General features: G+C 40.7%; 1 protein-coding gene and 1 long non-coding RNA gene across 3 annotated transcripts in view; one reads left to right on the top strand and one right to left on the bottom strand.

The window, feature by feature from the left end:
* Window positions 1-14,819, bottom strand: part of hoga1 (4-hydroxy-2-oxoglutarate aldolase 1) — a 67,756-nt gene that overhangs the window by 7,800 nt on the left and 45,137 nt on the right. The window contains exon 8 of one of the 2 annotated variants that reach the window (XM_026171948.2): window positions 612-756. The exons of the other annotated variant lie outside the window; for it this stretch is intronic. Within the exon in view, the coding sequence (XP_026027733.2) occupies window positions 745-756 (12 nt within the window). The 3' untranslated portion in view covers window positions 612-744. Of the gene's footprint in view, window positions 1-611; window positions 757-14,819 lie in introns of those variants that run through there. 2 annotated transcript variants of the gene reach the window in all.
* Window positions 8,836-10,738, top strand: LOC145429602 (uncharacterized). The gene is made up of 3 exons (XR_013909857.1): window positions 8,836-9,043; window positions 10,337-10,396; window positions 10,640-10,738. It is a non-coding gene; the product is annotated as an uncharacterized LOC145429602 (long non-coding RNA).

Raw genomic sequence — 14,819 nt, forward strand, 5'->3', positions numbered from 1 at the left:
TCATTCATATACGTTTAGAACAAAATGTCTAAAAACTTTATTTTATAGGTCTCAGATTTTAATGAGCGATTTCAAAGAATTCTGCCATGTGATTCTAATTAGAGTCAAAATACAGACCATGAATAAGTGGAACGCTGTTATTTACTTCATTGCTTGAGACAGTGTAGCAGAAGTCAGCTGACACTGCAAATATATAAACAAAGCTTACAGTTTCAGGTACTGTTTGTATAAATGAAATTTACAATTACAAAGAGAAATGAGTTACTGCTTGAGAACTGTCCACATAGGTCAGCTCTAAGGAAACTTACACAACAATGGATTGCCTGTTTTTAGTCAAATTAAATATAAGGGAAAACTATTCAAAAAGGTGTCAACAGGCTTCATTCTTACTTACCACTAAATCTGAAATAAATCAATGAAAGGAATGTTTATTTTCATATCAGCACTTGTTTTGAACATCAGCTCACCAGATCAGTACTTTCTGGGTTTCCTACCTTCCCTTTAAAATGCGTGTTTTTTTTCTGACCTCTTATTGGTGCTCTAAGGAGAATACAGATTGTTCAGTTTGAGTCAGAGAGATGTCAGGAGGGCCTTGGTTAGAGACGATGTGAGCAGCGTTTGGTGGTCCTTTTCACTCAGTGCCGTTACAGCTCAGTCTGATTACAGAACAGCAGGAACATCTTCCTCAGTGCCAAACACACAGTGCCAAGCGGCTGCAGCTGATCCCGAATCAGTGGCTTATTATCAGAGAGGAAGCTGGGAGGGGGGAGGATGGGGATTAATAGTGAGGAGAATGGGAGTGCCTGCATTGTCACAGGCTGCAATAATGAGTACAATTTCTGTTTTGGAGGTGCAATTTGATAATAGCATGCAATTTATGTTTGAAAGCAAGATTTTCCTTCCACCGGCAGTTGAGGAGCTTCCTGCTCTGTCAGGAAAGAAAGGCTTTGTAGGTGAAAGGGAGGGCCATCTGATGAAGGACAGGCTCAAATGACTTGAAGGGTTTCGTAGGAGAACTATGTGCACCTTTTTCTGCGTGAAATTTGAGCCATTTTCTAAGAAACAGCATTAAGATTATGCCTCTTTTTTTAAATGTCAAAATGTAACCTCAATTTATGTCAAAATCCATGAACCAAAAACATTGTGTATTTTTGCAGTGCAAATCTTCACATAGGCCAAGGTTTTCCAGCAAGGTAAAACATATTGTAATGTGCTCTATGCACTTTTCTTTTTTACTCTTCACAACCCTTAATTATGTCACTTTGGAGTCTCATCTGATGTTTACAGTTTGTGTATCCTACCCCCCCCCCAAACAAACGAAAAAAGTAAGTAGCACATACTTTATGTGTATCATACCTGCTGGGAATCAGTGGCCATCTATGTAATGAGACTGGTGGTGTAGATGTGCTATATATATATGTGTGTGTGAATGTAGTCGTACTGTTGTGGGTGGGGGTTGGGGTATTCAACGTGTAATGGAGTTAAGTGTCAGTTACGTGAATGTTCCAGTGTGCAATTAATTTGGGATGTGGTTTGGGGGCCGATGTCTTCCCTGCTGACCAGTTTGACAGCGACATCTAAAAGAGCTGAAGTGATGGAGGCATCTTACACCTTTTAATTGGCTTTGGGATCCAAACAGAAACTGTCAAACATATGCGGTTATTAGGGGATGACGTGGGCTGGGTTTCCACTGGAATAATCTTTAGTCTTATTCACTGTATTATTTCAGACAAAAATGTTGTGACTATGTTCATAGAGAATCTTTTAACTTTGTCCTGTATTGTATTTAACTGAATGATCCCATGTTCCTTCACAGTCTTAGAAAACAAAGAGGATAATGAAACCCTTTAAAATGCACCTTAAAACCTCAACTTTAAAAGTTGCCATGTGATATTAACACGGATGACTGTCTCTCAGCATTAGCAAAGTTACGCTTTCTAATGTGGGTATGACTGAAATCATTGGTTCACTGTGATGAGTATTAATTATTAATGAGGGTGCCATCTAAATCCACCCTAAAACAGAATTCACATATTTCAGAAAAAGTCAAACGATCTCTAAGAATGTAGCTTTGAGACAGTTTATGGACTTAAAGAGAGAATTAGGTTACATGCTATCTGCCATAGCTTTTAGAGCTGGTTGGAACATTATAAAAGGAGAATGTGAGGTCTTGAATTAAAATTGATAGTCACAGGAACATTGAACTGTTTTCTTTGGGTTTTTTTTTATTTGTTTGATTTAAAAACAAAGCATTTCAACTCTTAATTCTCACTAGATTATCTAAGATCACTAAAATAAATAATAATACGCTAAGAAATAGTTTTACGTTTTGGTGCCATGTCCACATCTGTGCCAAGTATGATGCTAAAGCCAGATTAAGCTAAGTAGCTTAATTGACTTAACATTGTTCAGTCTTCTCCTAGGCAGTGGGCAGTGAGTGATTCTTAAGTTCTCATATAATTCTTTATGATTACCGTATAAATTTTATTTAACTGAAAGTGTGATATTTTATAGACAAAGCTATTCTGCTCTTTCATGTTATTCCCCAACTTTGTGCAAAGATACGCTAACACTAGGAAATTAGTCTTACTAATCAAATTTGACTCTTCTTCAGTTTAAAATAGTGATTGAAATAATTCAAACCCTAAAAATAAATATTTTGTGCACACATTCTGTACACAGGAGAGAGGCTAGAAATATGACTTTCTGCACATTTCAGCATCATTTCAAACAAGGTTCTCCTTTTTTTTCTTGCATGTTAGGCTTTTCCGCATTGATTAATCTTAAAATTATTAGGTAGAAACTGAAAACTGACTGCATTTAAAAAACACTGTAACAGGTTAAATGAACAAGAGTCACCTTGAACTGCAGCTGATATATAAGTTGCTTCCAGCTGTTTAAGAAGTCTTTCCTTTAGGCTTGTTTGCAAACACAGCAGCATCAAAGAGCAGCAGGATCCATATCAAAATGTCCAAAGTCACATTTATTCATTTTCTTCAGTTATTTTTGTCAGCAGTGTAAACAGCACATTGTGTCTGATTAGTCCTTACTAGAGACTATTGTGTCTTTAATGGTTAATTCTTTTCCTTCCACAGCTTCAGCAGCACTTTCTCTTATTAAACCCCAAATTATGATCAATTAAATAAAATAATTACTGAATATTAAAATTAATAGCCTATGATTAACCTTTAATTATAATCTATTAGTAGTTACGTCACATACATCAATCCACCATGAGTCTCACTTCAAGTGGTAGCTATAAATTGGGAGTGCTGTGGTTTATTATATTCTTAAAAGGATCATTCATCAAAATGTAAACATAAAGACAAAGAACAGTTAATTTTTTATGCAAAAGGATGGAATGAAATAAAGTGAATACCGTTTTAGGTGGGATTTCTAACAGTCTGAGGACTCGATGCCTTTTAAATGGGTTATTTTAACAGTGAAATGCCATTTTTGAGGACAGTTTTCTTTCTTTCTTTTTTACTGAGGCTCTCTGACTGTTTCATTTACACCAGGAATCCATTGTTGTTGTTATTCTTGGTGTCTTGAGCTGCATGTACATTTTAATATTTTCTCTCTCTTTCAAGAGGCATTGCCTGAGTCTGTATAGAGAGAAACGGACACTTAATTCACACACATGTGTGAGGAATGGAGACATAATCAGTGTCTATAATTTCATTAGTTCCACAGTATTTACTTCTCACACTCTTTCACACAAACACGCACACACTTGTGCTTAGACTGTCCTTATGTACGGCACAAACAAAAACAAGCCCATTACCATAATCACCACTGTAATGAGAAAATAGGGCGAGAGCAATCCAGGGCTCTTTAACAGTTGTTCAACAAGTGAGAGAATCAACACTGCTTATGAAAAATGAGACACAGTTACTTAATCGAGTGCCTGAACAAAAACCTTCTTCTACTGTGCTTTGAGTACCGGCTGACTGTTTTACTTACTCTTATTACTTTGTCTTAAATCTTTTTGTCTTTTTGTGTGTTTTTGTGTTTGTGCTTAATAAAGGGAAAACATGAGTGTGGGGTTGAAGGGCAGCAGTTTACCAGTTTATCACACTGGTGAGATGATTGCCTGATGAGTAACAACCAACTCACTGCCTTCACTCACAGTATGCCTTCATATTTGTTTTGGGTATTTTAAATACCTGAGAGATGGAAACTGAAACATTACACAAGGTTTTTCCAAATATCTGGATTTTAGAGATTTTTTGGACTTTTTTTTAAAGTTTTCAGCAACAAAGGGAAAAAATGGCTCAGGTTTTACATTATCTTGCTGTCGAGATTTTATCCTGAAATACGCCATGAAAATATACAACAATAGCTTTTGTTGGAGTAAAACTGGTGTCTTTAAGGGGCTCTCTGGCAACTTTGTTTGAAATAAGCAGAACTTGCTTTACGTTATAGAAAAGCCTATCAAGCTGCATAATGGGAAATTTAGGATTCGGCACTGGGGCATGATCCAGACTAGGGATGCATGGCTGTTCTGCAGAGAAATATTTCATGCATGGTTTTCAGTCGTCTATCTGATCTCCGATGGAACAGATATGCTTCTGTTTTAATCAGTTCAGCTTTCTGCTTAGAAGGCAGTTTGTGTTTCATTTGTATTGCACATTTGGTGGCCAGAAAGGTGTGTTTGTACTTTGAGTGTATTTTCTTCCATTTCACGCACATAAATAAAATCATTGTGAATGAGGTGAAGCCAGCACCTCCATACTGTGTAGAAACAGAGAATCCTAGAGCAGCTATTGTGCTGCTTATGTTATGCCTCCTGTGTTGACATAGTTTAAAGTTAGGATATGTCAGCCTCTGCTGACTGAATTTCACCCATTTAAGTGGAATATGAAATTGCTGCAGTACCCCTTTAGAGGGAATAATTGTTGAGCCATTAAAAAGACTGAACGTCTCTCAGTTCTGTGTGCTGACAGCCTGATGAGAGCACTTCTGCTAATTCAGCCAAAGGAAAGCTCCACAGATTAGAGGCAGATTAGAATTTTTTCAGGACTGTTTGGTCAAAGAAGCCAATCAACACAAAGTAAATGACATTTACTGTTTAAGGTAAAAAAAAAAGAAGTTATTTGTCAACTGAAAATAGTTGCACTAAAATATGATTACCAGCCTTGTTAAAAAGAACCCTGACTAGTTCAGCTTGTGGCTGCTGTTTCTAAAGCACGCTGTCAAAACACATAGTTTGCTTTTATTGATTTAAAAACTGAGTCGGTCCAAATTTCTAACAAACCAGAGGTTTAAAAATTGTCACAGTGTGCTGCTTTTGTTTGCAATTTCCAGTTAAAAAAAAAAACAGCTTTCCTGTTGGAGAGGAGGAAGGTGGTAGGAAAAAGACACTCTGCAAAAGACCTGCAATTAGGTTATAGGAACCCATCTCTTTTTGCACTTGAAGCAAAAAGTGTTCAGAAATATTACTGGTTATTAAAGGATGACTGAAGGCGCCAGTAAACCTTGCACATTGGTCTCTGACCAATATGACTAATTGAAGTATTTTCTGGAAGTAAAACTGAAAGTCAGACTAATCTGCAGTGTTTAATCTATACATGTTTTCATAGTCAGGGTTCCTTTCCTTTCTAAGCAAAAATACAATCTCTAAGGTGACCTAGCATGTTGTTCCCCATGTATCCCCGTCAACTATTATGCTGTTTAAAGTTTCACTTTATTAAGTCTGTGCACAAAATTCTTGTGAGCCAAAAGCTCAGGCTAATAATCCAGAGTCCAATCACAATGCAGAGGTTAAAATTGGTCCCCTTTTAGGTCCATTCAATGGTTTTTCTAATTGTAAACACTCCCCGTGATCTTTATCAGGAGATACAAGTCTGCATAATGCATTTATTTTTCTTGTATCATAACTGAATTTAGTTTTCCTATTACAGAGCGTTTTTTGTTGTGAAACTACGTTTTCAAAACAGATCAAAGGTCAACTTGTGGCTTCTCAGAGGCTTTAATCATGTCTCTTTTCAGGTGCCATACTTTACACATTTACACATGCTACACATGAGCAGCATTTCAGTCTTTTATGAAAACTGAAGGAGAAAAATTTAACGTTTTAGGCATTTAATCATTTGTCCAAGTTCAGTCGTGAGCTCAAATATTAATTTTGATGAAAAATAAACAAGAGCTATTGTTGACTAAAAATAAACTTGCAGACAAATTTAACAACTGATAACCAAAACTTATCTCTGTAAATAAAAACTCAGTAACTGGGCTTTTTTTTCTTTTTCAGAAGTTTCACAGATGCATGTTTTATGTCGTCTCACGTGGGGCCACGTCCCCGTTTTAGCACCTTTAAACACTGCAAAAACATTTGGAAACTGAGACTCGCTGATGTCACGAAGCCATAAAGTCACATTGTGTTGTTGTTTCTGATGAATTTGTTGTTAAGATGATGATGTCATGGAAACAAAAGATGAATAGTGTTTGGTATTTTAGATGGAAGTGAATCCACAGACAAAACAATAAAGAAAATGCATGAAACCGAACCAGATTGTGAGCCTTTTGTGTTTGTGGTGCGAGGGCCCCCGGGAGACATGAAACACTGGAACGGCACAACGAAAGGTGCACACAACCACAAGTCAACACGCATACACATGCGGAGACATATGGAAGGATTCTGAACTCTGATCACACATCTCAGCAGGTTTAACGATTATTCGTGGAGCTCGGCTGTCAGAAGCCCACCTCCACCACCCCTCCCCCTGCTTCATCCTCCCCTCCCCCCACCCACTCTCTGCTCTGCTGTCACTAAAATAGCTTTAAGGTGTGTTTAGGTTGGACTTTAACCCCTCCGCCTGTTTCGTCTCCTTGGCAACCGTCCAGAGTTCCCTTAATTTGTATCATCTCAATCCCAAGTGCTGCAGCAGTTTTGCCTATTTGCCCCTAATCATGGAGCCTGTTTCCATGGCAAAGTATTTAAATATGCTCTGCAGATCATATTCATGTAACACACCACCAGTGGAAGATGTACATGCGTGTTTGTGTGCATTTCTTTTGTTCCTAAAAGTGACCCCCCCCCCAACCTCGTGGATCACATCTGACGTGGTTTTTAAATTTCATTTTCCAAACATCATCGCTTCTCTTCTTCCATTCTATCCCTCTAATTCCACAGGGAGGGATCTCCTGTTTTCTATTTCATGCTTTCCTTAAAGAGAGGGGGCTTTGTCTCTTATCTTATCAGTGAAGCTTCACGGCTCCCAAAAGCTTTGGCCATGTTTAGAGAGGAAGTGCACGCAGCATACTGATAAGAGAGGCCTGTCACTGCACGTATAGCTGTGAGAAATTAAAAAAAAAAATGGTGTATGAAGAAAGAGGGGGGCACAGATACACAAAGCGTGGATTTTGCCTGTTTTAATTGCTCTACAATGGCACTTTTGGGAGTTTGTGTATGTGTGTTTGAGTCAATGCATGGATGCCTGAGTGCGCTGGGGGAGTTATATAATAGGTATATTCATCTGCTAAATAAAAATTTCAGCAGCCATCACTCTTCCGCTATAAGCTGCAGCTCAAGGATGAGACGATATAGGCAGAAAGGTTAGACATAAACATCACCCCGATACTGGCTGCTTCTTATTCAAATCAGCTGATTCTAAGACCTGCCAGCCAGGAGAGAAAACACGAGTCTGAGAGGAACCGAATTCACACAGACATTTGTCCATTTTTGGAATTAAATGATGAAACCTGAAGATACTAAATGTATTGTTGGGGGAAGGCTTACATTAGAGCTTTACCAGGAGAGAGTCCAGTGTGATCTTGTCATTGCAAAAGCAACCGCAGGGTATTCAAATGAAATAGATAGGGCAGGAAACTCTTAAATACACTGAGGGTATATATTTATCAGGGGGGCCTCTGGGGCTGTTTCCCATTTGTCATCACGTTCACGAACAGCATTTGATGTCAAAATAAAACTTCCTTGCGAAAAACACAAAACCCCGTAATCATTCAACTCGACTATGTTTAATCCCAAAAAACAAAAAAAAAGTTGAATAATATTCAAAATATCACTTTATTCTCTGGATACTTTGCTTTACCACACATGGTAAATTAAGTCACTGACTGCGAGAATGTTGGTTCCAGGAGCTTTTATTAAAAGTCACCGCATCAACCTGCATGCCCATGCTTTTCAAATACACTTAGAGTCTGTGAGAATCAGTTTGAGTCTATTAACGTTCATAGTGTTGCTATAGCCTGTATATAAACGATGGACCAAGCCACCGGAAAACCCACTGTGAAGCCTCGGGCTTATCATCTTTGCTATTACTGTCCTGTTGTGAGTGGTAATGCTGTATGCTCACAGGCTAATGACTTGTCAGCCGCATGGTAGCATCTCCTGGTTTAGCCTCCTTTTTCACCTTAACAGCAACCATAACCTACAAAACCAGCGTCGTGTTTTACTCAGTAAGATTTCAAACTAGGGACACAGATCATGAACTCTTCAGAAAAGGGTTGTGAGGTCACAGATCAGGTGAACCAACAAGTCATTTTTATCAAACTATACAATTAGATGCAAGAGTCACCCTCTACTGCAGGGGTCTCAAACTCACGGCCCGCGGGCCATTTGCGGCCCATGTCACCTCTACTTGCGGCCCGCATATTGATGTGAAGAAATATTTTTTTAATTATTATTATATGAAAAATGATTTAATACGACGGCAGAGTGTTACAGGCATGGCCCTTTAAGACTGTAGCCTCATGGGCGGTGTAGTCCTTGCTGCAGGGAGAACATGTGGGACCAACCCTCCCGCTGTGTGTGTGTGAGCGTGAGGGAGGGAGAAAAAGGAGAAAAGTACGAGGTGCTACTGAGTAGAAATTAAAAAGAAATTAAGATTCGACTGTACACTGTGTTTTTTCCTCCGAAACAAAGATCTGCTGGAGCAGCCTTTCAATGCCTCTTTCTGTCTGTCGCTAGCAAAGTTGACCCAGACAGTAAAGCTAGTTCCCGGCTACGAGCCCGACATGGAACCCAAAGTATTAGCCAGAGGTCTCCTTACCACGGTTCGGAGCCGCGGACCTGCCCGAGGTAACAAGAGAATGCAAACATGTTGAGGGATTGGCTGTGTTAGTTCAGTGAGAGATTTATTTGGAAAGAAAACAGTTTTCACGTACAGTCAAAAGCTAAAGTGTACGCTTATGCCTGCATTTTTATTTTGTTAAATACAAACAAAATTGTAGCAAAAGTGCTGCCACGTGTCTGGCCAGAAAGAGCTGTTTATTTGGTAGTTGAATGAAACTACTGTACTATACTGTTTTTTTCTGCTCATCAAATACATTTCATTGTAATGTTGACAAATGAAACTGAAACTGAAAGGCTTCAGATAGCTGAGAGTGAGAAAAAAATTCCGTTCATGTTTGCAATTTTGTCTTGTTACACAATATTTGGAATTAAATAAAACAAACAAAACACTACATTTTAGGAAATATTAGTGGGTGTTTTCGTGTTTGTTTTTTTGTACTACTTGGACACTAAAGTGGCCTCCAATGAGATGACGGTGCCAGAAGTGGCCTGCAGCTCATTTGAGTTTGAGACCCCTGCTCTACTGTGCAGTAGAAAAAATGCATGATTTTGTGGGTCAATGACACAGAAGGAAAAATAAGACAACTTGTAACTAGAAACCCAGTTGGACCCATTCAATCACAAACTAATGGCAAAATGTCTTCGTCATTCAGTTTTATCACTGTGTTGACACAACAAGGTCACTTTGAAGATGGAAAAGTGTTTGCAAACCTGGTACGGGTCTTTGAAATAACCATTTGAAAGGCAACAAGATCACAACTTCATTGCAGGTGGTTGCAAGACTTTTATTCGTTCTGCAGTTTCTACCAACTGCTTTCCCTGGTCTGACTGTAGTATAAGCCTTGGCTTCCTTTTTCACATCCAGAAGCTATGCTGATGTTTTATATACAGTCTGTGAGTGTTGCATAGATGTCTACTGACAACAAATGGACCTTCTGTATTTTTATTTTCCAGTATGGTGTAAAAAGTAGTACGTGCCTTAACGCTGATGATGAGCATACTTTATGCAAAGGGCAACAAGATGTAAGATTTTTGACATTAACATTACAAAATGTGCAAAGAAACACACATACTGGGCTTTTGTGCAGAAGTATTCTACAAGTACTATACATTAAAATTCCCCCAAATTCAAAGAGTCTGAGCCTCATATTCATTTCATTCTCTACATGATGAAATCAAGTCTTTATTACAGTTCCTCCTCAGGCTAGTCATCACAGCACGTCTTGATTTTAAGACCAGGACACATTAATTTTATGGTGATATTTTCACATTCAACATGCCGCCGCCTTCTCCCTGCAGGTGCTTCAGGCACAAGAAACAAGAAAAACCGGAGTGGAGCAGATTGCAGTAGGGTGAGAGGTATGGAGTTGCATGTGTAAATGCTGGAGAGGAGGAATAACACTTGGGCTTAGCTAAAACACCAGAGGAGAGGAGAGGATGTAGGGGGTGGGAGTACCAAGGGAAATGAAGACATGATATACATATTCAACATCCATCAAGGAAAAAAATCCATACACTGATGGTCAGATAGATGTAATCCATCTCTAGTAGGTTCTAGCAGTAATCTGCGACAAATAGCCTTTTTGTTTTTGTTTTTTTCAGTCCTGAAGAAGGTGCTTGAACTTGGACATTCAGACTAAATGCACAGTGTAGGTGGAGATTGATAGGGAGAGACAGCAGAGCCTATCCTCTCCAGAAGGTGAGTGCTGTTCCAATGAATTAAAATTCCAACACACACTATTGCTGCTTTGAATTCTGATTTCTGGAATTTCTTTTTTTACGCTCATGATGCTATCCTGTATGCCACTGGTCCCACTCCAATCTACTTTCTACAGATTACATGCTATTTTTAGCCGCCAATGGTTAACTTAAAGCTTGTTTTAAACTCCACAAATGCTGAAATATGCATTTCACATGAATATAATCACTGAAGTAGGTTAAGTCTTAAAGCAGCATAAATCAATATAAAAACATGGTTCAATAGTAGAATGTCCTGGTGAAGTCATTTTTGACTCCGCACTTAAAAACGAACTGTGCAGAATAAGATTTCTGCTGCTAGAGGTTCCTCATTCAAACCAACAGTAAAAGCATACTTTAAGATAAAACTAGGATCATGTTGTTATCACCACTGTTGCCTAGTAAAAGTTACCGAGTCAGGCTGAAATCACATCAATGCACATTAATTCTGGTAATGATCAGGTTGCATATTCACTTAAAGAAGTTGCTTTCTAATCAAACAATTGCAACACAATGTTAATTGCTAATATGAACCAACTGTTCATATAGTTCCGGTAGCCTACAATATGTATCAAATTCAATAATAGGGAGGGCCAGAGCTCTTATGATCAAACAATCTTTTTTTACATAATATAAATTGATTATTCAATTTATCCATTATCCATTGCCGAAGCTGCTGCATTGAGCTGCAGCCGCAAGGTGGTTGGTGCCTGCCGTGGTGGTAATCCCCGAACCAAATGGTGGACACCAGAGGTGAAGGGAGCCACCAGGCTGAAGAAGGAGTCCTATTGGGCTTGGTTAGCCTGTGGGACTCCAGAGGCAGCCGACAGGTATCGACAGGCCAAGCGGAATGCGGCTCGGGCAGTGGCTGAAGCAAAAACTCGGGTGTGGGAGGAGTTCGGAGAGGCCATGGAAAAAGACTTTCGGACTGCCTCAAAGAGATTCTGGCAAACCGTCAGGCGTCTCAGGAGGGGAAAGCGGTGCTCTACCTGCACTGTGTATAGTGCTGGCGGAGCGCTGCTGACGTCGACTGAGAAAATTGTCAGGCGGTGGAAGGAATACTTCGAGGACCTCCTTAATCCCATTGACACGTCTTCCGAGGAGGAAGCAGAGTCTGGGGATGAGGGGAATGACCCGCCAATTTCCGGGGGCGAGGTCACTGAGGCAGTTAAACAACTCCTTGGTGGCAGAGCCCCTGATGTTGATGAGGTCCGCCCCGAGTTCCTGAAGGCTCTGGACGTTGTAGGGCTGTCCTGGTTGACACGCCTCTGCAATGCTGCGTGGAGATCAGGGGCAGTACCCATGGACTGCAGAACGGGGTGGTGGTTCCCATCTTTAAGAAGGGGGACCGGAGGGTGTGTTCCAACTACAGAGGGATCACACTCCTCAGCTTCCCTGGGAAAGTCTATGCCAGGGTGCTGGAAAGGAGAGTTCGTCCGCTAGTCGAACCTCGGATACAGGAGGAACAATGCGGCTTTTGTCCTGGTCGTGGAACACTGAACCAGCTCTTTATCCTCTCAAGGATACTTGAGGGTGCATGGGAGTTTGCCCAACCAGTCTACATGTGTTTTGTGGACTTGGAGAAGGCATTCGACCGTGTCCCTTGGGGTGTCCTGTGGGAGGTGTTGCGGGAGTATGGGGTGTCTGGCCCGTTGCTACGGGCCATTCGATCCCTATACAACCGTTGCAAGAGCTTGGTTCGCATTGCCGGCAATAAGTCGGACTCGTTACCGGTGGATGATGGGTTCCGCCAGGGCTGCCCTTTGTCTCCGGTTCTGTTCATAATTTTTATGGACAGGATTTCAGGCCAAGTGGCGAAGGGCTTTCGCTTTGGTGGCCTCAGAATCTCATCTCTGATTTTTGCAGATGATGTGGTTCTGTTGGCTTCATCGGGTGAGGGCCTCCTGGAGAGATTATATCTCTCGGCTGGCCTGGGAACGCCTTGGTGTTCCCCCGGATAAGCTGGAGGAGGTGGCTGGGGAGAGGGAGGTCTGGGCCTCTTTGCTTAGGCTGCTGCCCCCGCGACCCGGCCTCGGATAAAGCGGATGAGGAGGACGGATGGATTATTAATTTATGTATATTTAAAAAGTTGGATTTAAGACTACCTGGTAAATGTCAGCCCAGCAAATATACTGTCCACTTGCTTGTTTTCCATCTCTACCAAGTGGCATCCTCTTAGCTGGGGACAAACAGAATTGTGATTTGGTCAGTGCTCATTTAAATCAATTAACCTACTGGTTTATACTGTTTCAAAGCTTAAAGCAATGTTAAGGACATGGTCAAATAGACAAGAAGGTGCTGATTTATCCTTTTCCCTTTTTGATTGGACTAAGAACCCAGTTACACATCATTACAGACCTGCTGGCAATCTCCTGGCAAGTTCAAATGAGTTTGGAAAAATGTGCATTCACTGACTGGCTGGCATGTGATTGATGGATATTGCTGGCTGCACCAGAAACCTCCTTGTGATTGCTTTGGTTATGAGCAGATTGCTACAGTCTCTAGTAATCTGCATGAAAGACACCAACTTGTCTGGAAACACTGACCAACCACCCAGGGGTTTGTGAAGCTCGAAAAAGTGCGATAGAAGCAGGAAACAGAGAATGCTCATCTAAGTCGAAGTTGTACCATTACCTGTGAAACCAACATGCTTCAAAAGGCATCACTTTTAGTTCGAAGGCAGATGTGGTACCCTTTTCGCAGTTTTTCACACTATTGCTTAGAGAGTAGTTTGTTTGCAAACAAATCAACAGGTTCCATGCAAACTACTGCTCACAGAATCCTGATAGTGACTAAAGCCAGGACCGACTGTCAGCGACCGATGGTTGCCAGGAGGTCACTGACCAGTCTTTAAGCCTAAGTGAATGGGTCATTAGCAATTTATTCCACAGTCTCTGCCAGCAACCTCCAGCAACCAACCTCGCCAGCTGGTTGGGGAATATTCATTTTGACAAAGGCTACGTTCACACTGCAGGCGAAAGCGCATCAAATCCGATTTTTTTGACCCTATGCGACCCATATCCGATCATGGTATGACAGTGTGAACGGCACAAATCCGATATTTTCAAATCCGATCTAGGTCACTTTCGTATGTGGTACTGAATCCGATACATATCCGATGTTTCAGAAAGCGACTGCTGTGTGAATGGTCAAGTCGCATTAAATCCGTCTTTTATGTCACTGACACAAGACAGTCGCCAATTTCAGCACTGGAGAAGCACCCGATAAGACATCGCAAACGCTTCCTGGCCATCCGGTGAAACTGCTGGGAAGACAACGTTGGAGAAACGTTAACATTTTATTTGTACTGCATAATCTGCAGATTCTGACAGAAATCTGCAACTATCCTTTGAAGCACCGCTCCTCTAAAACAGCAATAAGGATCATTATTAGGTTATCTACATTATTATGTAGATATCAAAATAACTTAAAGCAAAAATTGGGAAACAATACTGTTCAGTCGAACAATACTGTTCGGTCTGTGTCTAAACAAAGCACGTTGTGTGTGACGTCTTCTTTTGCGCATACAGGCCACTTTGAGGGTTCACACTAGAGCGCGTTTGCTGTTGCATTTTATTTGTAGTGTGAGCGAACAGACAAAAAAATTGGATTTGATCAAAAAATCCGAATTGAGCATTAAGACCTGCAGTGTGAACATAGCCATAGTGACTGGTGGTTACAACATGGTTGCCAACCATCTCTATGGTTTTGTGACTGGGGGGCTTAAAGAGACTGTTCCAGTGAGTACATTTTCTTTGAAGCCTGATTTTCACTGGAAATGTTAGCATCCCATTTTATATAGCAGTGAATTGCGGATGTTAGTTGGTAATGAAGCTAGCAAGCCAGGCAAGCGTTAGCCGATAGCTCGTGCCCGGTAATCCAGAAAGCCCCCAAAACCAAATGGTAGTACGATAGCCTAGAAACTAAGGACAGTCTTACTTTTATATAGAGTTTATGGTCTGTACTAACTCCTGAAGGAATATTGCCCCTGTACTTGCCAAACAGTTACTTCCACCGTGTTTACAAAGCCTGCTGGAGAGCAGGC

This window comes from Astatotilapia calliptera, chromosome 6 (assembly GCF_964374335.1).
Source record: "Astatotilapia calliptera chromosome 6, fAstCal68.1, whole genome shotgun sequence".
Lineage (NCBI taxonomy): Eukaryota > Metazoa > Chordata > Actinopteri > Cichliformes > Cichlidae > Astatotilapia > Astatotilapia calliptera.